We start from the raw sequence: 23,647 nt of genomic DNA on the forward strand, positions 1-23,647 counted from the left end.
TATCAACTGTATGAGAGACAGATCAAAGGGTTGTGGATTAACTTGGACTAACTTGCTACAGTGCTCTACAAAGCGGAGGAGAGATGAAGATCTGTATAATTCTAATCCAATTTAGAACAAAAGTAATTTTACTTTCCACAGTTTACAGTATTATTTAACTTAATTTGAATGGAAGGGATGGAAACATTTTGCACACCACTGAAGTTAATGTGAGCTAAACAATACTTTAACATTTAACAAGTACTTTTATTGAATGCTAAGTACATTCAAATTTGAATAATAATCAAAGTTGTTAAATCATTTTTGACACACTATGTATTCAGGGATTCATTTTCCACAATTCTGAATCTGAGTAAAACTAAGCTTTAATATCTTACGTGTAACTAAGTTAAAAGTATGACCTATCTATAAACGTTGATAGTCTTCTTTGAATATTATTTTAGATGTCCAGGAGAACTCCTCCTGTTCTTCTTTGGTTTAACAGTCCCAAGCGGTCCAGTGGGATGAATATCGGATACTGTGCTGGAATTCCTTCAGTCCTAAATTTATGCTGTGATTCAATGAGAAAAAAGCCCTCTATGCTTTACACATTAGAACAAAAGCCCTGAACAGATTAAACTTGTAAATCTGTTTTAAGTATAGAAAAGACTGAAACCTCAGTTCAGGGTGTACTGTACTGTGTACTGTGTACATCCTCCGTGAACAGATGAGTTGCAGCTTGGTGGTTGTGGCATCATGACGGAAAGAGATTTATTGTCATCTGCAGGATCAGTTCACCCATGTCTTGATTTATTGATGGCAGCAGCATTACCTGCAATCTGTAGTCAGTAGACAAGGTTAAAGGGCTTCGTTCAGACCAACTCAGCAGAATTTTCCAACAAACCGAGGGTGACTGAATGTACCTAGTAAAACCTACAGTAACCGACAGGAGCTTCACAACTGTGGCCGCCGTCCTTACAGAGACTTCACACCAAAAGCACGGCCTGTGTTACAGTAAAAAAAAGTGTCCCCGAACTCAAATGATCTTGAATGACTATACTGATTATGATTTAGAGGCTGCTAGTTTTGTTTCAAACTGCGCCTTGCTTTGTGACCAGGCGCCCTGTGTTGTTTTAAAGGGTTGTCGGGGTATAAATACTAAATTAATCATGCTTTGGCTCAACTTGGTAGGGACTGAAATTTGCTTATGAGGGCCCATGATCACATCAAATATTAATGTGTTCTGCAAAGCACTGGCATTGTAGCGAAGGGTGCAGCAAGGGTGAGAGCGTGCAGCAGTGTGTTGGGAGGGGGTCACTGCTGATTTGAGATCACAAGCACCAGCCTGTATTTTCACCTTAAATTGATAAGATACACTGCTATTGGCCAAACCACTGTGACTGCACTTGATCCATCTATTAGGATAGATTTTGTACACTTTATTCTACAAATCTGGTTAAGTGGAGATTGGTATTAATTTGTACACTGTGTTGTTTTTGTGTAGCAATAATATTCAAATGAGCTGAACAAAAACATTGGAAGCATGTAATGTTATGCAGATTCCTATTCACTGCATCTCCATGTGACCGACTTCTTCCACCCCCGAGGGATTTGAAAAGACATTACAGTCGTAGTGATGATTGAATTTGTGAAAACAAAATCTCCAAGTAAACAAAAACCCAGACTGTTCCCTTTAGTGACACGTCCTTTCAATTTAATCTGCCATGTCCGTACGGGAGAAAGCAATCAGCAGCGTGCCGCTCATTCCAAAATTTCATGCCATTTGTCTCCTTGACACAAATCAGAAAGTAAAGATTTATATAATGGATGACATCGGTGCTTTAAACTTGTTAGCCCATATTTTCTGAGCTCATGCAGAGAACATAAACATCCCTTGCCCGGTGGGGCATGAAGTGAGGCAAGGAGCCCTCAGACATAACTGCACACTCCATACATCCCCACTCAAGTGAAACAGTCTTAGATTTTAAGACATGTTTATTTGTGCAGCTGCCTTAAGTGCTTTTAAACAATTGTCAGAAATGTGGGCATTGATGTCAATCAAGCCAAACTCTACAGGTCCGTGACACAAAAGCATGTAGGTGAGACTATAACATCTCGTTGGAGCCACATAAGATTCTTGTGTTAGTTCGGTGGCACCGCAGTGGGTAAATGAGGCTCCAGGAGGGGGCATTTAACACTCCCATACTGGGACACAGAGGGATGAGACGAGGTATTTTTGCTGGTGGCACAAGGGGGGAAAGGGCTTAAATGATAAACCGCACATATTCTACATGAGCAAATCTGATTTCTCACAATTATCTCTGCGAGCCTGACAGGCACCGAGGGCGGCCCAGGGACACTGAACTAGTGGACACTGATTGGGTTATTTGTTCTGTGGTAGTGGAGGCTGAGAGATGGTGGGAGCTGTACTGTGGAGCGCCTCTCTGCAGGTGTAAACTCACACTGTTCTCACAAACTCACAGTTGACCATACAAAGAAAGCAAAAGCCCTTTTACTTCACCACAACTCAAACTTATATGGGTTTTAGGAAAGCAAAGGCTGATCAGTTGTAAAGAATATACAACATGACAATATTTAAATTGTATTGAGCCTTACAGTATAAGGCATTTTTTTCAATACTTCCTAAAACAGTTACTGTTATGAAGTTGTTCATCATCAACAGATTGTGTTGATTTCACGACACTAACCACTGTGCTTTGCTTTTGGTAATTCCGTTCATTAGCTAGCTAAATAAACAAAAAAATATATTGGAGAAAAATACGCCATCCATAACATTAATTTTGTGGCTGACTTGTGAACAACTCCAGTGCAAAATGAAAGGACAGCAAAACTACAGGTGACCCTGCTGAGTTCTTAAAAGCAGAATGCATAAAAGTCAGTCAATTCTCTCAGTTCCTACTAGAACTGACAGGATCCTGCATGGAACTATTTAAGTGAGCTGGTGTTGCAGAGCACTGCCTGACACATCTAGACCAAATCTAGCATGGGTGTAACGATTGGGATCTGCTGACTAGAGTCATCACAAGTAATTCAGATTTCAAAATCAGTTCATCTGGTGCCTACATTGCCTACTCCTATACCCTATTAATAGAGAATGGGGGTATGCAATAATTCTCATAAGGAGGTTTTACTTTTATTGGTAGTCTGCTAAAATAGTGAAGTAAAAAGCTTAAAATACAAAAACTTGAAACATCACAGTATCAATCACAGAACTAAAATTGTGGCAGGAAAATATTACAACAAGAATAACTTATCCACAATTCATTTTGATTGTTGTATTATTACAAAATGGCATATCATAGAGATGTGCACAATAAATACAATTAACAAGTTGAAAGATTCTAAAGAGTCTTGGTAAAGTTGTGTCTGGACACCTCTGACTGCTCCTGCAACACAAACAACAATGTATTTAGGTTAGTGAAATTCCAGTAAAGCCATAAAAAACATTTTTACTGGACAGAAATAAGATTTCTTTTGAACATTTGGGGGAAAAAATAAGCATACAGTGTAATGTCCTTACCTTGGCGGTGCACAGTGTACATTACCTTAGTGATACAGAAAATAGGTAGGAACTTTGCAGGAAGTTTGCTCTTTAGGGGAAGAGGAAGTTTTTTTGTTTTTTGAAATGGTCTTTTGTCAGCTCCTTAAGGAGTGTTCTTTTTTTCACTGCCACATTTTTTTGTTTTTTTTCTTTTTTGTTTTTGGCAGGATGTTTTCAGACCATTTCAGTTTTTATTTTTTGTACAATCCAAAGTAAAGCCAAGAACTGAGAAAAGCCAAGCTTTCATACAAATCATTTAAACCAAGACATAAAATATTTACAGCATTTAAACCAGTCCAACTAATACTATTTAGCAAAGGCTACAGTTGTTTAGTTTCATCACTACACAGGTTTTGTTTTCTCAAACAATGTGTTGAACAAAGTGATCAGGAGGCTAGCTGTCAAATGTACAGACAATGTGAGTTTTTGAACCAAAACACAGAAGTACTAAACTATTTCTATATTAAGATGATTAAAAAAAATCAACAATGTTGCATCTGATACACACTCTAAAATAAAACTCACATGGTTCCTAGGCCAGTTACATATCTGTGTGTGTGTGTGTGTGTGTGTGTGTGTGTGTGTGTGTGTGTGTGTGTGTGTGTGTGTTTGTGTGTGTGTGTGTGTGTGTGTGTATTGGGGGGGGGGGGGTTGTCTAGCCAAAGTGAAATGTGCCTTGCTGATTCACAGGCACTGAAATCTAAGACATTTGCTGGACAGTTGCTTGTCTTCCACACCAGTGCATCCAGGGTAGAATTTTTCGACGATCTTCATCTGCGCCAGGAGCGAGGTTCATTGTCATCTTCTTCTTCATCATCATCCTGTAATGCATCGTCACTCAGCGACTCCTCTGGGTACTAATAGACAAGAAAGATAACCGATTTGATGCTCGATGTATTGAAGACAAAATAGAAATAGAAAAAGCTTCTTTAAAAGTTGTCAAGAGGTTATAACCTTGGCAGTATACTGATGGACAAGCTAAAGAACACAAGCAGCCAGGGAAAAGCCAAAATGATTTCTTGTTTTAATGTATTATGGCTCCCCCTTGTGTTCTGTAAATGTAATAATGAACCTGAGTTCATACTTCTTAATTTGAAATTCCTGATGGATCCTTTTTTTTAACAGTTTTTCATCTAAGAAAAATCAGAAAACATATAGACCCCCCTTCAGCCTGAGTAGGTTCTAAACAAAAAACCTTATGCTGGGGACAATGTGATATTGAGGTAATTCCTTGTGTATTTTATGTATGTCTCAAGAATTTGAGAATTTTTAGCAAACATGTTACTGTGTCGTTAACAGGAAGTGCAACCCCATGCTTAAAGCCATATACAAAGTAAGAAATGCCCACAAACCTCATCCTCTTCTGGTTCGGCCTCATCAACATCTGCAGCGCTCATAGCGGATGCAGGCTTGTGCCAGGCCAGGCGTAAAGTCTTGTTGCAGAATTTCACTCCGTGAAGAGCTGCCTACAGGAAGCAGAAAGTACAGAGAGCTCCATACATCACTGTACTAAAGTTAAAGGCATATTTCAGTTGTAACACCTCAAAATAAACAGAATGCAATACCTGCTCTGCCTCTGCTCGTGTCTTGTAAGTGATGACTGCAGACAGGTTGTTTTCATCAATCTGACAATCTTCAATCTCTCCATATTGCTTCAAAATCAGCAACAAACAACCATTGTGGTGACTCCACATACACACTCAATTCAGTGCAATTATTAACACGTGTCGTCTTAATAGTTTGATGTGCTATAGTACAATACATCTCGTTCAATCAGCAAGTCACATTTTTAAGGCTTTTCATGTTGTTGTTGAACCTGACACACAAATTGATTCTTATACCTGGTAGTAGTTGACTGTGCATTAAGACTGGAGAAGACTTTAAGTTATTATACAAATGGCGATCAGTTGCATTGTACACACAAAACCACCAGAGGGCTTTGTTGTTTGACTTTTGCTTTTTATGATATTCCAGTGTACATAGCATTTGCTTCAAAAAAAAAAAAACATTGGGCAGCATAATTACCATTCATTGATTAGCTAATACTATTAATGCTGAAACTAAACTGGAAATTTTCCAATAGAAATAGTAATAGAAATCCACTGAGTCAGTACTATAATTTTAGGTTGACTTACAGCAAAGTGTGGCAGCAGCTCCACATGATCCACATCAGTAAAACCAGTAATCTCCAGCGCTCGAGGTCGATGATCAATGAATGCATGCAGCGGGGCACCTCGTCCTCGTCCTCTGGATCCCCTACCTCGAGCCCTGAGACTACCGCGGCCTCGGGTGTGAACGCCACGGCCTCGCCCAGGTGACAGAAGTCCTCTTTTAGCCGCCTAGACAAAAGAAATTGTGTGAAAAGATGTCCACCATAGCACAGAGTAAAACCTGGGTATGTGAAACAGGTCATTGGAAGTCATGCCCAGTTGTTAACTGTGATTTTAGCTTAGTTTCCAATTTGACGGACAGTTATTTGGTTATTAATGATTACCGGAATCTTACCTCAATCTGTAGCTGAGTGTATTTAATCTTCAACAATGCAGTGTCTTCTCCAGACTGAGTCTTCTTATAAAGGTCCAGCTCTGTGTCCAGGAGTTCCTTCTGAGCCTGAAAATGTTAAAAAAAACTTATCAGGAAAGATGTATTGTTTTTAAATCATCTGACCGGCCCATCTTCAATATGTAGTGCCTGTTGCCTGCATGTTACTATCCCTCACAAATGCCAAACTGACTATTTATTCAACAGTTTTGTATCTGTGTGGACGTCAGTACCTCAGCCTTGCTTTTGGCAGTGTGTGGTAAGTTGCTGCTCCCTGGCATTCCCTTTATCTCCTCTTGTAATTTGGTGATGTTCTTTGTTAACATGGCCAAGGTTTCCATAATATTGGCTTTATCCTCTGCCTTCATTGTTTTGTTCTTCTCCAGTTTAGATATCAGGAGCTGTGAAGAATAGAAGCGGAAAATCTAAAGTACAAGTTTACTCATGCATGAACTGATTCTTAACGAGTATGCAGGTGCTCTTTTCACAGCTTTTCTTTCTTTTACAGCTCTCAGAATGACATTTAACATTTGTATAAGAAGGCTGCAAAGTTTAGATGCAAACTTTTGATTGTAAAACTTAGATATTGGCTAAGTTTATTAAAGCTTTGATAAGTTTACCTTCTGTGTCCCGATGTGCTTCTCCAGTATTTGTAGTTGCTGTAGTCTTAGGGCTCCCTGTAAAAAGAAGTGATAAATTAGGTTGCCAGAATGAGACTTCATGGTGCTTGATCGCTCATACTTTTGATGCCCACTACTTCCCACAAAATTCATCCAGTTTCTCCTCTCACCTGCTTTTTTTTCAGGGCTTCCTCTGACGTTTTCTGTACTGCCTTCAGAGCAGCTGGATTGTATACAGTCTTTGTGAGGCCCACAGATGTAGAAAACACCTGAATGGAGGACAACAGTTATAGCACAGTACATTGTAGAATTAAAATTAAAAAGGGGAAACCAAACTAGCAATGACTTACTTTCTCAACAGGAGATGCTACTTTGGTAGAGAAACCCAAACGGTCCTTCACTGACACTTTGTTTGAATTCTGCATCAAAAGGACAGGATGCATAATGTTTATGCAAACCTCAAGCAGATTTTGATATGTAAATATCAAGACGACCCCCACCACCATCCATACTTACCTGAGAGTCAACACTCGAATCTTGGGGAGGTTCAGAGTTTGGAGGAACAAGAGGTCCGAGGCGATCTTTGACAGACTGCTTCAGTGCTGTGGCTGAGGGCTGAGAAACATAAAAAAAATACCAACCAAGTTGGAAATAAATAAGTGGAAAGACATATTGACAAAAACTATAATAGAAGGTTGGTGTATAAATATATTACGGTAACAATGACCATAATGAAAGGCGAATATACACTGAATGTAAGCTCTTGGTTTTCTTCATAAAGACTGAACCTTCCCACACACTGAGTCTGTGTGGATGGTTACAATATAACAGAGTAGGTTTTTCCTGTACTTGTGTTGAAATATTTTACAACAACAACATGCTACCAAATAAAGGCAGTTTGGAAAATGAGCCTTTACCATGGGTGGCTGTGGCAGCTGCTGTAAGTGAGACTGCCCCTGTCTTTCAGTCCCATCATCACGAAACCAGTGCACCTTGATGAAGCGGTTGTTGAGAACGGCTTCAGTGCTTTGCATTGCACGTTTGGCCTCATCCGGAGACGCAAACTGGATCAGCGCCCCCTCTGGGTCATTGTGGTAAGCCACCTGTAAAAAAGAAAGTGGCGCACATACTGTAATTTCTTCCAGTACCACTGGTTGATTTATATAATACTTTATACATTTTTAGGTTAATAAACCAAGATACACAACAATCATTACATTTTGTTTAAAAGTCAGCACTGAAAAGCATTTTTAAACTCTTCAACCACTGATACTACATTAATAAACATGTTTCTCACACAAAATCAACTGAGTTGTATGACCGTTTACCTAAAGTATGAACTGACCTGTAGGTTGACAATGGTGCCAAACTTGCTAAAATGTTCATTGAGCTTGCTGATGTTGTTGAGCTCAGGAGGAATTTGCCGGACCAACAGCTTGGTGTTAGGAAAGAAGGGAGCTCTTTTAGGGAAGCCCTGGTGGTTGGATTTGTTAAAGTTTGGTCTAAAGCAGAAAAGATAGATTATTACACTCAGGATGGGAACAACACTCAAAGCTGATCAAGTTACTTAATTAAACAATAGCAGCATGTGTGCTTTTGGTAAAAGGCTTCTTACTTGTCAAACCAAGGTTTCTTGGGAGGAAGGCCTCCATCATGGGATACAGCTGGTCTCTTCCTTGAGTCAGATTCCATAACAATCCTCATACTGTTGTTGGGAATCCTTTCTGTTGAAGGACAAACATTGAAAGGAAGTCTGAGAACACAGCACAGACATGAAAGGGACTGGCGCTCCCAAATGACCAGGTCATTTCTATTTGTTTATGACTTGCATGTTTTAGGCAAATCTATAGAATCTCAAATTATTTAATGTGAATAATACCTCTCTGTGGCTGGTCCATGTCGCCCATTGTAAGGCCGATCAGGTTGGGCCTCTGGGGGTTGCCTCGGTGGCGGTAGATCGGCCTGGAGGTATTGGTGATGCTTGGAGCCTCAGGATTGTAGACATCTGTCTCAAAGTTGTCTGATTGGCAAAAAAATAACCAATCATGAAACAGTAAGGCACAGAAAATATAAAATAAACCCTGTATATTATTACCAGAGTTGAAAAGTGGTCTTGGAGGGTGGGGGAGCGAGGAGCGCATTCCAGAGGTGACGATTGTGGGAACAGAGCTGGTGATGGAATTGGGGGGAGCGTCCATGCCTGATGGTTGCAGTGGAAGAAGAGGAGGAGGGGGACCTTTGACAGAGTAAAACAAAACAAGAAGCAATAATTAGATTAAATTTTTCTCTGAAAAGCCTCTTCAATGTTTGCTGCCCATAAATCTAGGAATAACTAGATGTTGGCAGCATTATAATTATCCAATGAACTGACATGTAAAATCTATTTTGCCGTTTCGTTTTTGGTAAAAAGAACTGCATCTTTTTAAACTTAAATTTCAAATAATTATCTGAATTCCTACCTGCCACAGGTGGAAGGCTGGGTGGGAGGGCACCCGGTGGAGGCACCGGGGGCCGGAGATTCACAGGTGGTGGGTTCATAAGAGGTGGTGGTGGGAGGCCTGGTGGAGGTGGGGGGTCTACACCTGGAATTGGTGGGGGCTGGAAGGGCAAAATGCCAGGCAAATTGACATCCTCCACTACTACTGGATCACTTCCATGGTCAAAAGGACACATGTCCCCTCGCATGCAGAAGCCTTTTTCTGTAAAAGACAGCACACCCTTGTATCAACAACAATACAAATAGTCTCTCACTTTAAATGTAAAAGATGGTTCAAACATTCATAGCTCACCATCATAGTCACGGCACCGTTTCCTCTGTTGAGGAGGGGGTCCCCGAGTAAAAGTAGGGTGCTCAGGGTGGAAGTCAGACCAGCTCTCAGTGGTGTTGTTACTGTGATGATGTGTGGGTGCAATGACTGTAATGGTGCTACTTAAGGAGGGCACAGGAAAATGTGAAGTGGTTGCAGTGGAGACCAGATTTGCTGGGGTGAAGCCATTACCACTCTCCGATCTGTCCACCCGATCATGATCATACTTCAGTTTCCCAGAATCTCGTTCTGTAAATATATTAGAATGAAACTATAATAAACTTACACATCAACTTAAGAATATCCGTGATACATTTATTCCATTATATCGAGCCATCATTGGTCTGAGCTGTTCACTTTCACTATGATTCATTCACTGACCTGACATCAATGTCCTGTTTTAATTACTTAGCACAATACTGATGGCCACCAGTGATTAGTGATTAGAACTATAGCAGCATGTGAAATCCATGCTTTATTTAATTGCTTTTATAAAACAACAATGGTTCAACTGCCAAAAAAGCACTCTACTGATCAAGTATAAATGCGTCTTTTACATAATACATTTCACACCTCTGCTCCTGCTTGTAGACTGGGTTCGGCTGAGTGAGCGGCTCCTGCTGCGATCTCTGTCCCTATCTCTATCTCTGTCCCTCTCTCTTTCACAGTCTCGAATGTGGTCCTTGCTCCAACTACGGCTGCGACTACGACTGTAACTGCGACCTCTCCTGCGATTATAGCGATCACGGTAGGAGTCCCTTCTAGGTGGGTTGCGGTCATAATCCCTCTTTCTGGAACGATCGTCTCTCTTTCGGTCATCTCCTCTTCTAAAAGTATGGAGAAAGTATTAGTAAACATAGCTGGTAAAAAAGTACAAATATAACTATTATGTGTCAAATACACACACCTGCCATCTCTACTGTAGCGAGAGCTTGATTGAGGAGGGCTGTGATTCACTCGCCGAGAAAACTTCTTGTCTCGTTCATCTTCCCGATTTGTCTGAACAATGAAAAGGTGACAAAATGTGTACATGTTTTTATTTTTAATTAAAAAACAATAACTGACCTTTGTGACGTTGATCACTTCATTTGCAAGTAAATTAACTTAAATTAAATTATGCATAACCAAAATTATAAAAAAGCCTAAATTCAAGCCTAAAATTGTGCTGTTTTATAAGAAGATTACCTCATCTTTCTTTTGCTCATCTTTATCAACTTTGACTAGAGAGGATGGCACCTCTGACTGTGGGAGGTAGCTTTTATTGTTAACAGCTTCAAAAAGCTTATCCACAAATTGTTGGGTCTCTGAAAGAAGGAAATTGTAAAATCAAAGTTAATATTTTAATGCACACAAAATTATTTTTAAAACATGAAATATGGCTACAATGTTAACATTTTGTTTCTATGGAAAATATTTAAACAGCAATGTGTAAAATAATGTGTAAATTAAAAAAACACTTGGTTTTGAACACTGAACACTAAAAAACTTAACCAGTTAAATAAAGTTCAGTATAGTATGTATAATAATAATAATAATAATAATAATAATAATAATAATAATAATAATAATAATCAATAATATTATGCTTTATCTAAGAGTCTTTCAAAATGACCATACCAATAAGAAACACAAGGAAACTCTACCATTCTATTAATCTATGTAGCCCTTCTTAAGACTAACTTTTCCCTGGGTGACCTATATTTCACACATTCACAAACCGTAGCGAATTATGATTTACCTTTCTGGAGAAATACATCCAACTGGTCAATACACAGAGCTTTGAGTTCTCTTTCACTTTTGTCCTTCTTCACCAAAGCCACAACATACTTGGCCAGAGCAGAAGGGTCTGCATCACAGCTGGAATTGAAAAACAGAATCTCAGTGAAGCTACAGAGGATGAATAGTCATACTACTTAAAAGTGTAGAAACACCACTCAGTGTAATGTTATCGAATAACTAATGTAAAAATTGCAGTGTTCCTCTTAGGCTGTGCTGCAATGGTTAGGCTGCGTGGCTAACAGCTAACGTTACTTACATGGGCTCCAAGGTTTCAGACAGCCATGTTTTCAAGGCATCAAGGTTTTCAATGATCATTTTAGATCTAACCGAACTTCCCCTCCACCACGGCCACTGTTAACGTTAGCGGGGGCGTCTTTGTTTATATATTTAACATTAGCTTCTTAAACTGGCCAGTGTAGTCGTCGCTGGCTAAGCTAAGAGCGACGTTAGCGTAACTTGGCCGCGTTAACGTTAGCTGGATCGCCACACGTCTTTCCAGGCCCCAAACGTGCTGTTCGGTCCGACTCTTTAAACGTAACTAAAATGTAATTGCAGGGCAAGTAAGTCTACAACTTATTGACGTTCAAATGACTCTGAAGTATGGACAAGATTTTTGTCTGCTAAACGTAAGGCGCATTAGAACTGACTAACTAACTTGCTACTTTATCCCCTCTCGCAGGCTAATGTGCCATGGCGACTATTTACTTCCGCTTGTGCTCTCGTTAGGGAAATATCGCGATATGGTTATGTACCGCATTCTGAGTTGCTAGAAACGAGCAGGTTCGACCTCCGGTGATTGGTGCGCAGTGCATGCTGGATAGTTGTTTTATTCCCCGTGATCCCCAAAATGCCGGTGTCGTGACTAAAAATGACTGTTTAACAAGGGTCGATTGCTGGACGCGGAGCCCGCACCGCCTCGAAAAGACGTATATCGGTCTAGGAGTACAGCTGTTTTTTTTTGGGTTTGAACTGCCATAACGTGTAGATACTGTCTGCTACAAGTTTTCCAGTGGTCGTAGTGATGCTACGTCTTTTATATTTTGCGTAAACAATCGTAATAACCATCGTAATTCTGCTCTACAGCAGTCGTCGATTGTGACTGTTTAACTCTATGACATGACGCCAGGACTCAGCAGATCTACGACTCATTCATACAGCGACATATGTTTACTCCACGTGTTGTGTCTGCTGAAACTAGACTAACGACGAGGACAGTTTATACTGTATGGAATTAAAAACAGGTTAGTGGCGTGTCCTGCTCTGCAGCATAAACCACGACCATATTTCACCTCTTTTAACATGTATGAGACCAATTAAACCAGTAAGATGTTTTCACGTTGCCAAAACACGATTAAAACTAACCAGAACCTCATTTTAATACGTATTTGTAAACGTTTTTCACAATTCAAACCCAGATCAACAGTTGGAAGGCAGCTTTTGCTCATCTTTAAAACACCATCACTGTGGTTTGGTCCGGGCTGATGGCGATGCACTGACTTTCTAACAGAGGAAATGGAACCAGAGGCAGTTGTGCAGCTTTTAACACAGACTTTGAAACACAGCTATTTGTTTTAACCTCATACATTTGGTTTTTAAATTCACTTTCTGTTTTTTGACAAACTGTGGTATGACAGAACTCCTGCTGTGTATCACCATCTGGCTCACCTGCTTTTCATACAGTCTGTAGTTAATCGCTGGTGGAGTCTAACTGCTTTATTATCTGTAGACCGCAGAAAGCTCGGCACAAAACTGTATAAATATTCTCTAACAAGTTTTAAAAAACAATTAGATTATATTCTCACAATAAGACCGTCATTTCACTTTATGATTTAGGAACCAGATGAGAGCAGGTGAAGCCTGTGTCCATCTGGATCTGGCTGGGCCTTTTATGAAGTTTGTAACAGGAACCTGTGGAATTTTACTCACTTCCTCTGAAGGACTCTAGTGTCATTTTTAAAAAGGAAGATTGGTGCAGCTCAGTATAATAATATTATCTGTGGCCTGGAGGCTCAGTGGGTAGTGTGATTGTAGTGGGAGTGTTGGTTTAGAAGGCAGAAGGTTTCCAGTTTGAACCCAGCTGACACGTGTGCCCTTGAGCAAGACAATAAAAAACAATATAGTATGTTATCCTATTAATATGGTAACAGAGCATAACATGGGTCCTCGTGCTGAATCATCTGTTTTGTGTCATCTTCATATTGTTCTGTCACAAGTGTCCGTGATCTGACTTCAGAGCAGCTGACTCACCTACAGTCACATTAAATATGTGAGTGCAGTTGAGTGGTGTCTTGTTACGGCTTCACTTCACCAACCGACTGCGCCAGGTTCTTTTAATCTGACTCCAATGGTTCCAGTTGTTTGGAACCATTTACCAACCAAACCCAATCTCACTTTCCCGCAATGTTAATTACATAAGATGAATTTTGATCATAAATGAAATTGAAAATGCGCTGCTGGTTTTGGACCAATCCAACCAGTGCAGGACCCTTCATGGCAACAAATAGCAGCATGTGGAGGCTCAACTGCGTATGAGCCGATGGCTGGTGGGTAAGATAAATGAACTGCTGTCATGGCCCCATACAGCTGAGCGATACCACACTGGTACAGGAACTCATAAGTGCTCTAGACCCAGGTCACTGTACATCAAACTGTTCCAATGACAACAGGGTGAAAACCCTGATAAACAACATCAACAGAGGCAACAGGATGGGAAGTAGTGTCTTTGATAAACTGTGGTTAGTTCATGATGAATATTTGAGTTTGTGTAATGAGAAAAAGACTAAGCTGTGGAAAAAAAGCTCTGAACTTCTGTGTTAGGACTGTTTGCCCAATGCCAGCCGCCTGTTCTGAGCTCCTCCAGGTGATGCTTTAAAGACTGTCTGATGCTTGTTTCTGCTCTGTCTGGTTTCCTGGATGCTGTTTCAATAACCTCATGTTCATTGTGGACCAGTCCAGTCCCTCCCTTTGTGATGTAGAGCTTTGTGAGATCTGGCTCAGAAGGGTTGGGTTTCAACTGCAGCTATTCTGACTATGACTTTGATGTCCCACATTCAGCATAGGCTGTCTACTGTAACCCTGGAGTATTTCCCAAACTGTCCAGAACTGTACACCTGAACTTTTAAAAGCTGGAATACCCTCAATGTTCAACTGCAATTTAAAACTGACAACCTGAGACAACTAAAGCAAACTTCTGACATATGTAGTGGGACACTTTCTTTTCTATCCACCGGCCAAAGGAGCAACACTATGGCACGTCTCTGTTTTGAGTAATGTTCTTGTATCTTGAGTGACTTTCTGATTGTTTCTATCAATATCATTGTTATCAGACAGTTATATAATGAAGTGGACCTTTTCTTTACTGAAGGTCACTTTACCTTCTGATGGATGCTACAAATCTCCACTTCCCATCATCTTGTAGTTTGACGGGGATCCTCAACTAGTTTGTCCTGTTGTTAATGACCACAAATCTTATGAGCTTATGAGAAACTCAGAGTACCAAAAAAGACAGAGGAGACGTGGTCAGATAAGTAATTAGAGCAGGAAGTAAAGTGGAACAGCTGCTGTGATGTGGGTTTGGACAATAGGGATGAGAATGGGGACAAAATGTTGTGTTACTCACTTTGTAGAGTCAACAATGACCAGTAGTCTGATGGCGTGACCACGTGAATGTGGACTCTTAGCCGTTTGCTACAGACCGAGGACCCCATTTGCTCCAGGTCATGACCAGGTCATTGCTGTATCTCAGCCAGAAGCCTGTCACACCTCCTTGCTGGTCTCGCTGGAATCTGTCACATATGTATGGGCCTGACAGGAGAGGGAGGACTTGTTATGGATTGGTAAACCTTGAGCCGACATCATGTTTGACCGCTAAACACCAACCAAACACTTACCATGATCAGCTGAAGGGACAGTTACCAACAATAATTCATTCAATACTACAGCATATTGAACCAGGTTACCAGGTTTTCATTACTGAAGCTCATCTTCACTTTTTGATAGTAATCGTTGGTAATCTCCAGTTCCTCTGACAGCTTGGCTTTTGTTTATGACAACAAACCTTCAGAATGTGAGGTTAAAAACATTGGAACAAATATGTTACTTATATTGGCAGGGTTAAGGACAACCAGACACTTTGCACTCTGCAGATCTAATGACACAAACTGCAGCATGCGAAGCACAGAGATGAGGAATATGCTGGGGTCCTGCACAGAAGATGCTGATCTGCATGACAGTGGACAAACCAGTGTCTGTGCACCACAGCACCTTCATGTAGGCAGCAAAGTGACAGCAGACACTTAACAGACAGAGGGATGAAGTAAATACTTTGCTTTCTGGGGGTCATAACACAAAAAGCAAAATGAACATTTGGAAAAAAACTGTTCACCTGTTTACTGAAGCTGTTTAACATAGGTAAAGATTCAGGCAACAGTTTAAAGTGTCAACCACTGGTCTCCGGTCCCATGTTTCAGCTCCAGTGTACCCACACAGCAACTGTCTCCTGAGGAGGGAATCACAGAAAAGACATCAGTGTAGACCAGCAATCTGATTGGACCATGTGTCTTTACTTCATTCAGCGTGTGGAGCAGAGCAGCACCTGAGCTCCACAGCAGCAGGAGCAGGTGATCCATGTCCAGCTTTAGTCTCGGACCCTTCTTGGACCCTGTCGGACCCTTGTGTCTTCAGCGAAGATCTGATCCAGAACCAGGTGGAGCTTCACTCCGACACATCTGACTGAGTTTTGCTGAGGGTCACTGTCAGAGATGACTCTGATAGGCTCAACTCTAGTCAAGCAGTTGTATAGTTGACAAATACTCTAGTATATAAGTAAAAGCACTGCATTTAACAGATTCCTACTAGCAAGTCCAGGACAGTAACAATGCTCAAATCAGTGGTGGCTCTAAACTGCCTGTAGGTGAGAACAGTGCTGTCTCTACAGGTGTCGGGTGTCCTGTCCAGGTGGACCTACCTCTCCCCCTGTGACAGCTTGGTGGTTACCCCAACCCCAGGAATGGTGATAGATGGATGGATACAAGGCTGTCTCATTACATACTGTATAGGACTGTTGTTTGTTACCATAACAACCCAGACGGGCTAAGACGCAACAATTAAATTAATGTGGTTAGTGTTTTTCTCCCTCTCAACAGTTTGTTGGACGGTAAAATGGGTCTACATAATGAAACAGGTCCAAGAGCAACATCACTGAGGGGTTTCTGTACCAGCATGCAGTGCAGCTGTGTGGGGCCATGACAGAAGTGCATTCATCTCACCCACCAGCCATCAGGTCATATGAAACCATTGAGCCTCCACACGCTGCTCTTTGTTGCCATGAAGGGTCCTGCACTGGTTGAAATGGTTCCACAACCTGCAGAGCATTTCCAGTGTGCTTCGCTGATAGGAAGCAGCTGCTCCATAGGCTACAACCAATTTCATCTATGATCAAAATTAATTTGATGTAATTAAAATTGCAGGGAAGTTAGACTGGTTTTGGTTGATAAATGGTTCCAAACAAACACACAGATGATCAGTCAAACAGGCTACATTTCGAAGTCATCTCTGATAGTGAAGTTTCCTCTTTTACCGCCTTCATCATCCTCTGCAGCCTGGTTTCACCATCAGCCCTCCTGACTTTCTCTAATACAACTACAAAATCAAAATTATCATGAATAAATGAGTCACTCTAGAAAAAACGCTGGCCTTCACCTCACCACCCGCTTCTGGCCACTTCTCCAAAACAAAAAAAAAAATCCCCCAAAACTGGCTGCTCAAATGTGTCATTGAACCCCTGTGCTACAAATGACAGGCCAGGCAGAGCTTAGCCCGTCCTCCACCATCTCCACAAACAATAAATCCTCTGTCTCTGTGCTCTAAACGAGGATAAAATGAGCTTCTGACCGAAAGATACCAGCTTTAATCCCACTTTGGCAACATAAAAACATCTTACTGGTTTAATTGGTCTCATGAATGTTAAAAGTGGTGAAATATGGTTTTGTCGTGGTTTATGATGCAGAGCAGGACACGCCACTAACCTAGTCGATATTTTTAATTTCATACAGTACAAACTGTCCTCGGCGTTAGTCTAGTTTCAGCAGATAGAAAATGTGGAGTAAAGATATGTAGAACAAACATGTCGCTGTATGAGGTAAGACGTGACATCACTACAACCACTGGGAAACTTGTAGCGGACAGTGATTACACGTTATGGCAGTTCAAACTCGAAACAAGCAGCTGTCCTAGACCGATATACGTTTTTACGAGGCGGTGCGGGTCCCGCGTACAGCATCTGACTTTTGTTAGACAGTCATTTTTTGTCACGACACATTCAGTGATCAACTCATCAGATCAAGGCGGTCGCAGCTTTTAGATCTAGGCGCTGCAATTTGTATAAGCACACCATCATCTGTTTAAAAATCGACAGTTACACCAAATATGAAATTACATTTCATTCACTCTGCATCTAAACTCTCTGCATTCCACCTGTTGGACGGGGTTTTAGTTAACATTTCATACCTAGTTTCAAGTCCACACTAATCATTTTCCCAGGAGGGTGCAGAGTGTCAATGTGGACTTTAAAGAGAAATGACTTATTTGTCTAATGATTATGAATTAGAGAAATGTATACTCTTAGTAATCATAATTTATAACATAATGTTGAATATCATTTAGGCCCTTGAGATAGGCCTACATTATAACTATTAACCTGTAGTTCACTGCAATACTCCTAAATATGTTAAGCCATGACGTTGCAGTGCTCTACCTATAATACAGTGTCTGTGTACAGTTTAAAATGACAAACAATTAAAACAAACAAAGCAGTCAAAATTCACTAGCTATTTATTTTGTTGCACACTTTAAGGAAACATAAAAAATGTCTTTAAAATTGTTTTCTAGAGTACAAGATAAAAATGCAATGCTAAAATACTTTCATTTGCACCAACAGCATAGACAAAAAAAAACAATATTCTAAACCGTGTTAAAAAAATCTGATATTGTATGTGTTTGACAAAGATTAGCAAATGTTTGCACTCACTACTAAAAGCATTACTTTTAACCAAAACAACTTAAAGGTTTTCCATAATTATATAGGCAATAATGTTTGTTGAAGCAATAAAAAAGGTGGTTTAACACTTCTGAAAATAGGTCATTACAATCATTAAATTTATCATTACTCCTGACATTCAGTTAATGCTGTTTAGACACTGACAGTGTGTGCATATATTAAAACATTAATGCACGTCACTGTATGCACACATCGCAGTACATGACACAGATTGTAGTTCTTTTTTCCAACTTAATAACCAATCAGCACTTTAAAAACATATAAACATATAACAAATACATAAAAATTCTACTATTCTCTGTCTATGAACTGCAGGTTGATCGGGGCTCCAGGACAAAGCAGGCCGTGGGTTTTGGCCTTTACGTCATCAGTGACCGGAGACAAACCAATGTGGAATTTCTGAATGAGCTGAAAGTGCAAAAACAAAAAGATCAGAGAGTGCTGTAAAAGAAAGTTTAGCACGTTTATCTAGACATTTATCCATTACTCAAATAAGAGTAGCACATTGATAACTGTAATTCACACAATGCATGGATGTTTCATTGACAGAGTTAAGAACTGTACGTTTGGCAGTAAGTCCTACCCTTGTCAGAGATAGGTGCATCTCCAACTCCGCGATCCTCCTGCCAATACAGCTCCTGATGCCGTAGCCAAAGGGAATGGAGCCAAAGTTGTCAACATGATCTGTGGTGTCTTTTCGGACCCAGCGATCCAGTCTGAAGTCAAGGGCCTCTGGAAAGTTTTCGTCATCCAGCGATGTGGAGTAGTGACACATTGCCAACTGAGTCTAACCAGGTGAGAAAGCAAAAAAATGTCAGTTGTGTAAATCAAAACAGTCTGTGGGAGTCAGTCAAACCATTAGGTGAAATCAGTCAGTTTTCTTTTTGCCTGCATGCATTGTGTCTTACCCCTTTGGGAATGAAGTATCCACCCAGTACCAAGTCATCCTGGGTGATGCGTCCATTGGCTGGGAGAACTGGGAAAAACCTGCTCCCAGATGAGTGTACAAAAACAGACCGTTATATGAGCACAGACAACAGAAGCAGGGAAAGTATTAAAAAAAACGCAATTAGCACCTCAGCGTCTCCTTGACCAGCGCTCTGATGAGTGGTAGATGCTGGACATCATTAGCTGTGACAACTCTTCCGGGTCCCAGAGTCGTCATGATTTCTGTGAAGATTTGCTCCTGTACATGGGGGTGCAGCGCCAACAGGTAGGTGGCCCACGAGAGGGTGAAGGACGTCTGGACAGGAAGAAAGGGGGGGGTTAAGAATGCAGTCTGTGCTTTTCTTAATGGAGGTGTATCACTTTACTAATCCTCATGTGTCTTTATGCTAACAACTACAAGGAGGTGTAAAGGGGCTAAATTTACATGCTGAGCAGACATTCACTGGCCTTTAAACTTAACTCACCCTTCTCATCTATTCTTATTCCACTAATGTGATTAAAAGTATAGCGAGTACACTTAAAAGCATTACAGTCCCTTTGTCTGGACCCGAACACTCCCACTAGTCCTACACTGAGCTCAGTGTCCTGGTTTACCTGCACAGTTGCTATTCATAGTACTAACATAGCACTAAAAGAAGTCTTTACTTTCTAAGATTAAACACAGATAATTAGTGAATCAAAACAATGGGTTTTGTTCTTAATCTTCACTGTATGCTCAATCACATAGTGCCATTTACACAGAGAGTTTCCTTCACAGTAGAGTTCAGTCTCAGGTCAACGTGTCTCACGGGAATAACTAATCCACGCTTAAACATTCCTCTTCCTTTAGACAGACATTTCATCTTCTGCTTCTCTTGTCCTCTGTCCTTTTCCCAAAATTTCCCTCCCACTTCGTCTTCCTCGTCTTACTAACCTGGCATTTAATCAGTCGCAGGTCCGAGACAAACGAGCTGCACTTTAGTCTCATTTCCCATCACGCTGGCCAGTTTCCCCCTCATGCGTCCTTACGCTGTTGTCATTCTACCTCTGCCAAGTCTGTGCTATGACTCTGACTGGAACTACTGTGTCTTGACAGCTATTGTTCATTCTGAATGGGGCCATACACACCATGAGGTCAGGTAATGGCTCACCCCTACTGGGACGTGACCGCGGCAACAAGTTGGACTAAAACACAAACCCATTAAAGCCTGGGGGCTCTACGGCCATTGATTTCATTAGAACCACAGTGGCCCAAATAAATTAGGCAGCAACTGCACAAGTCTGACAAGCATGAAAGAAATGAACCTAACTCATAATGGTAATGATTTTCATTAAAATTTTCATTATCTGATTTGTTTAGTTTTATGTTTGTTGTTAATGAGCACATTTTGTTCCAATAAAGAAATCACAAGTGATGGATCAGGTCACAACTTCACATGTACTGTATGTAGGTGTGGAAATTAATTGTGTTATGCTATTAACCACTTACGGAAACCCACAGACAAACACACACAGACTGGATATTTCAAACCTAACAATTCCCTAAAGTTGTGTGTGATTAAATCCACAGTCATTGAGATGGTGAACAATCCCCGATTCACTGCTCTGATGTGAAGTTGGCACATTTGCACAGGCTCTGAAACCCAATACTGACTCAGACACACATTCACCTCCCGTAACACACACCGGGCCTCTGTGCACACATCCAAGCGCTGACATATGGACCCACCGTGTCAACTCCAGCCAGCAGCATCTCTGTCGCATTGGCGTAGATTTCCTCCAGAGTCATCTGCTTGGTGACCAGCAGGTGTGTGAGCAAACCCCCCCTCACCTCCTCTCCCTGCTCAAGCTGGGCCTTAATCTCAGCAAACCTCTTATCCACATGAACGAGACCTGGGATCAGACGGAGACAGTGGAATTAATACAGAATGAAAGAGCAGTAAAAGGAGCCTGTGGTCTAACAATCAGATGCTGCTGGGGTTCACATTTCTACATTTAACACCTCCTCTTCTACTGCCAGGCTGTTTATCCAAAGTGATGGACATGTACCATTAACAATAAACCTGTTTACCATGATGTTTGGTGACTTTTTAAATGCCTGATTTTTTTATGTTAATGGCACGATGCGAACAGATTACACAAGTTCACCAAGTGTTAATGTGCCGCCGAGGTCACAGATTACACACTGTAAACTACTTACTGAATTTGAAGAGGCCGTCCCAGGAGTCACAGAATTCCTCCCAGGGCTTGGGGATGATGGAGCGCAGCCACTTGGGGATGGCCCCGGCGTACATGGTTGTCTTGAAAGAGCTGAACATGAGGTGCAGCGCAGCGATGTAGTCTTGGGTTTCCTGGGGAACCTCGCTTTCCAAACAGCCGAGTCGACACTCGTATAAAATGGCTGCCACCGCTGTGTAGACGAAGGCAAGGGGGTGTTAAACAAATGTTGTGTATTAATCATCATGCCGCTCGTCATTTGTAGGACGCCACCAACCTTCCATAGCATATTTGAAGAAGAGGTCGTTAACATTGAGGACAGTCGCTCCGTCAGACTGCTGCGTGCGCAGAACACAGATTCGCTTCACCAGGTCGTCCACGACTTCGTTGACATCGTCAGAGAAGGCCGCTACGTCACGGGGACGCATGATGAGCTGACGAAGCACGCTCCTCATCCTCAGCCAGTCTTCTCCCTCACTGGTCAATAGCATAACAGAGCACATTTTGGTTCTTCTGTCATAGTAACACAACGCTGACTACTGAGGCAGCTTTCACTTCAGCTGGCAACCTGGCCCAAATAAGTGTGGTTGTGTGCGCTTCTAGACATAAGGAGATCAAGTGATTATCCTTTTAACACTAAAGACATTTATTGAACGAAGTTCAGAGTCAAAGGTTAAAGGGAACTTACGCTGAAATGAGTCCAGTAGATCGGCCTCTCAAATCTCTGTACTCTTTCCAGGAATCCATGTTACCTCTCTGAGGTGCTATGCTCTCAGTCCTCAGTACCTGAGCCAGCAGATCACGATCCGCGATTGACACCACCAACTGGGGCCCAAAGCGAGACTTGAATATTTTTCCATACTTCTTACTGTGCTCCAGCTGTAAAACAACACAGAACATAAACCAAAAACTTATTTACTAGTGAGACATCAGCGTCTGTTATGAAAGTTTATTATTAATTCAATAAAGGCTCTAAATTGTAAAAGATTAAAAATGATTTGAAAAAAAGAACTTTACCAAATACTAACTATACGTTTCTGGCTCTATTTATTTCTTATACAACGTGTCTGAAAAGCTTTTAATTTTGAACACGTGACAAACTAATGATCATAATTAAATAATTAACCCAATTAATTAATGAATTGATTGTCTTTATCTAGAAGGATCTGCCCAGGAAAAGAAGCACGCATTTATTTTTTAACGAGATGAGCTGATCTTAGTCAGCATCAAGTAAAACCTACGTTCTGTCACATCAGTTGGCTAAAGCGCTCCTGACGTTCCCCTCAGTAAAAAAAGGTCTAAATACGACTTAGGCTGAATCATTTACCCACAAATAAGACAGAAACGCTTCTCAATATATTTTCATTTAAAAATTCTTGGTACAATTTCAAATTTTGGAAAAGCATACATCAGTCAAATAATGAGACAAAGTGCACAATTAGTCTCCATCACCTGTATTTCATGAATTCTGCTGAATCCATCCCTCCAGAAAAACTCTATCAGGTTGGCCAGAGTGCTGGGTCCCGGCATCTCCCTCAGAGACTTCACCCTGGTTTCCTCCGCAACATCTGGGGGCGTTATTGCTCTTTCCTCCGAAATCCCGAGGACGTCGCCGCTGGCTGCTGATTTGTGAAAGGTGCGAAACACGCAGAAAAGCTGCCTGTTGAAGGAGCTGCCACCAAAGTTCTTCATGCACGCAGAGGTGAAGTTATATAGGACCGCCATGTCTGCAACACCCTCCTTCCTCTTCCCAAAAAGGTTATATGCGAGAACTAATTTAAATGTTTTTCTATTCTGTTTATTGCAAAGTTTCCAAATGTGTGTTAATTGTTGCGGTCGTCTTTAAATCGAAACCAGTGAGGCGCGACCAGGCTAAACAAGCTTTTAAAGGGTGCCCTTTCGCTGCCGCGGACGCGATTGGGTGTTGACGTAAATAAAGGGAGGAATAATATCTATATTCGGGTGTGGGCGTTTCCACGCGGAGGCAGATAGGGCTTTATCGGTTAGTGGGAAGGGAGCGTAACAACGTGCCAGAGCGCGGTTAGGAACATCTCAGAGCCAATCAGCCTGCGCGGAGTGTGCGCCCACATGGCGCGACTCTGGCACACGCACACGCTCTCAATGAACACTGATGTGATTAAGGGCGCGCGAAGCCAAA

At 41.3% G+C, this 23,647-nt stretch overlaps 2 protein-coding genes and 1 long non-coding RNA gene across 3 annotated transcripts; 1 reads left to right on the top strand and 2 right to left on the bottom strand.

The window, feature by feature from the left end:
• Positions 1-3,605: 3,605 nt before the first annotated feature.
• rbm26 (RNA binding motif protein 26) lies at positions 3,606-12,010 on the bottom strand. Its single transcript, XM_029144569.2, has 22 exons — positions 11,545-12,010; positions 11,248-11,366; positions 10,695-10,813; positions 10,417-10,508; positions 10,083-10,336; positions 9,492-9,758; positions 9,162-9,401; positions 8,798-8,938; positions 8,582-8,722; positions 8,318-8,426; positions 8,048-8,204; positions 7,620-7,805; positions 7,219-7,317; positions 7,053-7,121; positions 6,873-6,971; positions 6,703-6,759; positions 6,316-6,483; positions 6,047-6,151; positions 5,677-5,880; positions 5,107-5,193; positions 4,894-5,007; positions 3,606-4,398 (listed from the first exon to the last, which is right to left on the bottom strand). Exons 1-22 carry the CDS (start codon positions 11,601-11,603, stop codon positions 4,312-4,314), a joined length of 2,973 nt encoding a protein of 990 aa, XP_029000402.1. The 5' UTR covers positions 11,604-12,010; the 3' UTR covers positions 3,606-4,311.
• A 53-nt stretch (positions 12,011-12,063) lies between these two features.
• Positions 12,064-18,096, top strand: LOC129603877 (uncharacterized). Its single transcript, XR_008694188.1, has 3 exons — positions 12,064-12,529; positions 15,863-15,993; positions 16,225-18,096. It is a non-coding gene; the product is annotated as an uncharacterized LOC129603877 (long non-coding RNA).
• A 5-nt stretch (positions 18,097-18,101) lies between these two features.
• On the bottom strand, positions 18,102-23,434 carry LOC114852263 (cytochrome P450 27C1). The gene is made up of 9 exons (XM_029144570.3): positions 22,942-23,434; positions 22,178-22,368; positions 21,767-21,966; positions 21,473-21,682; positions 21,002-21,165; positions 19,422-19,588; positions 19,254-19,332; positions 18,929-19,132; positions 18,102-18,753 (listed from the first exon to the last, which is right to left on the bottom strand). Exons 1-9 carry the CDS (start codon positions 23,212-23,214, stop codon positions 18,637-18,639), a joined length of 1,605 nt encoding a protein of 534 aa, XP_029000403.1. The 5' UTR covers positions 23,215-23,434; the 3' UTR covers positions 18,102-18,636.
• Positions 23,435-23,647: the final 213 nt, after the last annotated feature.

The sequence above is a fragment of the Betta splendens genome, chromosome 3 (genome assembly GCF_900634795.4).
Source record: "Betta splendens chromosome 3, fBetSpl5.4, whole genome shotgun sequence".
Taxonomy (NCBI): Eukaryota; Metazoa; Chordata; class Actinopteri; order Anabantiformes; family Osphronemidae; genus Betta; species Betta splendens.